This window comes from Frankliniella occidentalis, unplaced genomic scaffold (assembly GCF_000697945.3).
Source record: "Frankliniella occidentalis isolate FOCC.00 unplaced genomic scaffold, Focc_3.1 Scaffold46, whole genome shotgun sequence".
NCBI lineage: Eukaryota > Metazoa > Arthropoda > Insecta > Thysanoptera > Thripidae > Frankliniella > Frankliniella occidentalis.
The window spans coordinates 1,116,946-1,119,880 of NW_026267176.1; the positions used below are offsets into that span (position 1 = coordinate 1,116,946).

At 55.7% G+C, this 2,935-nt stretch overlaps 1 protein-coding gene across 1 annotated transcript in view; it reads left to right on the top strand.

Annotated features, from left to right (window-relative positions):
- LOC113206909 (alkaline phosphatase-like) overlaps positions 1-2,935 on the top strand; it is an 88,216-nt gene that overhangs the window by 71,319 nt on the left and 13,962 nt on the right. Inside the window, exons 6-7 of the mRNA XM_052267077.1 lie at positions 831-971; positions 2,075-2,269. Of these exons, the coding sequence (XP_052123037.1) occupies positions 831-971; positions 2,075-2,269 (336 nt within the window). The remainder of the gene's footprint in view (positions 1-830; positions 972-2,074; positions 2,270-2,935) is intronic.

Genomic DNA, 2,935 nt, shown 5'->3' on the forward strand with positions numbered 1-2,935 from the left:
ACGGGGGGGACGGGGGATATAGAGGCGGCGGCTGGGCGAGTAGTGCTGATCCACCTCGCAAACAACACAACTCAGCAGCCTAATGACTTGTTGCTGCCTCCGAGGCCCGCCGGCCGTCACGCTTGTCCCGGAAAAAACATTGTTATCTACGGCCGACTTCGGACAATGGGAGTAGTTTTACAACAACTATCCCCGGCTCCCCGTCGCTATCAGGACGGACGGGAAGGATGGTTGTTCCACGCGTTTTCCCGCGCTCGTTTAGTGCAAAGTTAACGGCAGATTTATGTTGTGCCCGTACAGGCGAGTAATTAGGGCGGAAAAATGGGAGCGGCCGCGCAAGTCCCGGCCTTTGCGGAAGGTTGGAGCGTGCAGCAGGCGGCGGCGCAAGATCGAGCCTGTGATGTGATTCCGTTTCCGTTGGCGTCACTGTGGGTGCGGCGCGCGCGGCTCACCTGAGCCAGCAGCTGCTGCTGCAGCACAAGATATGCAACAAACACGTCGTGACCCACGGAAACTGGGGCTCTGGGTCAGCAGGGCGGACCGGGGCGCTGCGCGGGTTGGCGCGGGCGTTAGTGGCCGCCACAAACCCTTTTTTATTCTTTTCGCACCATTTTACGAGCGACAGATTTTTTTCCCTCGCCGAGCGTTTTCCCTTTTCCCCTTTCGTGGCCAGCAAGGGCGGGCAAACACGGCACCGGCAGCGGAACGATTAAAAACCAAACACGTTCATATTTTAGGTTGACTGCCCTGCTGCTCCTGCCTCCCTTGGCGTCCAAATAAAAACGCAATAATTACAACGGGTTTGTCGTCTTTGTTCTCTCTTTTGGCAGGTCTTTTCTCCTACTCGCACATGGACTTCGAGGCGGACCGGGACGCGGGGCCCGACGGCGACCCCTCGCTCGCCGACATGACCAGGGCCGCCTTGGCCGTGCTGCAGCGCAACCCTAGAGGCTTCTTCCTCTTCGTTGAGGGTGAGTAGAGTAGTAAAGAAGAGCGAGCAAGGAATGCAATAAATAGTACTTTCAACGCGAATACAACAGAGCACCGTGAACTCAGACCATCCATAGTAAAAACAAATGGCTGATATTTTGAGGAAAGGGGGAAAACATTTAGAAACCCTTTGGTTTGAGGAAATAAGCTCCTCAGATTTCGAAGAAGTTTCTTCAAAAAAAAAAAAATTGAAGTGAAAGTCAGACAATTTTTTCACCGTGCCTTCCTTTTCAGCCATAACTCAAGCTTTACTTTTAAAATTCCAAATTTAATATTGCCCTATGCTTAGAGCAATGCGAAATTATTGTTTTCTTTGAGAGGGCAAAAAGTGTGAGAGCATTCCAGCCAGAGGTTGAAAAGTTGTGATAGTGAGCAAGAGCAGCGGTGCGAGCTGCAAGCAGCAGCAGCAGCAAGCAAAGCGATGTCGATAACGACACGGCAACGACGCCTGCCTCTAAAGTAAGTTGGCGCGCGCGCGTGGACCAATCGTGGGGTGGTGGTGGTGGTATGCACGGGGCTGCAGCCTGCAGGGGAGAGGAGGCACCGCCCGGCGGGCCTAATGGGGCGGCACGGTAGGAAATGGCGCGGCTGGTTAATTGCAAGGGGAGGGGGCCGGGGTGCACGGCGCGTGGTGTTGTGGCCCGGCCGGGGTAATAGCCAGCGGGGCGCGCGGGCCGCATACGGGATGCACAAGAAGAAGGGGCTGTTCGGTGCGCCGCGACGACGCGCCCAGCAGCTCTCGCGCAGCCCACAATCGCGCTATGCGCCTCGGATTTACACTCACCTTGCTGCTCCGTGGGCTGGCGGCGCCGCCGTGCCGGGGTGTAGTAGTGGTGGTGGTAGAGACCGCGCAAGTCACCTTGCAAGTCACACTGAAAAAAGAAAAAAATGTCGCTTGACTATTTTGTAGTTCTGATGAAAAGACTGTGTCAGTAGCTTATAAAGGTGTGAGCAGCAAGAACGCTACGAGCACAAAAGTTAAAGAAAAAAAAAATCAGTAACAAGAAGAGTGCATCTTACTACGTCAAAGTATGCCAACGACAATAAAGTGACGCGTCGCCCTCTCTTTCTCTCTTTTCTCCAGGGGGTCGCATCGACCACGCGCACCACTACAACAACGCCTACCGCGCCCTCGACGAGACCCTGGCGCTCGAGTCGGCGCTGCTGGCTGCCATGGAGCTGGTGGACGTCACGGAGACCCTCATCGTGCTCACGGCCGACCACTCGCACGTCCTCACGCTGGGCGGGCTGGCCACGCCCAGGGGCAACCCCATCCTGGGTAAGATATTCAGATTTGTTTTCATTGTTATCAAAACAAAAACACGCGGAACGAAAAGGAGAGGAAAGAGCGAGACGAGACTGGAAGACCCCTGGTGCGCCCTCTGCACAGAAAGAGTGCGCCGGCCCCCGGCTCAGCACCACCTCAGCACGTATCACAAGGCCGACTATGTTTGTCCCGCTCTTGTAGCGGAAATTAGAAAGCAGCCCGTCCCTCTTTTTCTCTGTCTCTCGCCCTCCATCCCTCTGTCTACCCTCTCACTCTTTCTTTCCCTCTCGTCTCGTTTTATCCACTTTCCGCCCCTCTCGACTCTCAAGCGCAAGGGCGCCAAAAAATTCCGCAAACTCTTCAGACAAACATTTGCTGCCCCCTTGAAGCAGTCTGTCCGACTCGTTTCGATCGGGAGTTTCTCGACCCCCCCCCCCCTTTTCCCTTTCGCTAGGCTACTCATCCTCCATCCTGAGTGGTAGTGACAAAATGGTGATGCCCCGGAAATTACTTGGGCATTCCCCGCGACAAGTTGACCCCCCCCCCGCCCGCGTTTGTCTTTGCGCGCTAACAACAGAGGGGAGGACCGTCCACTCCACACAGGAGTCCTCTTGGCCGGCGGTCTAGGGGGTAACGATACAGCCCTGCCCTGCTGGCTACCGGGTGGAAGGTGGGGGA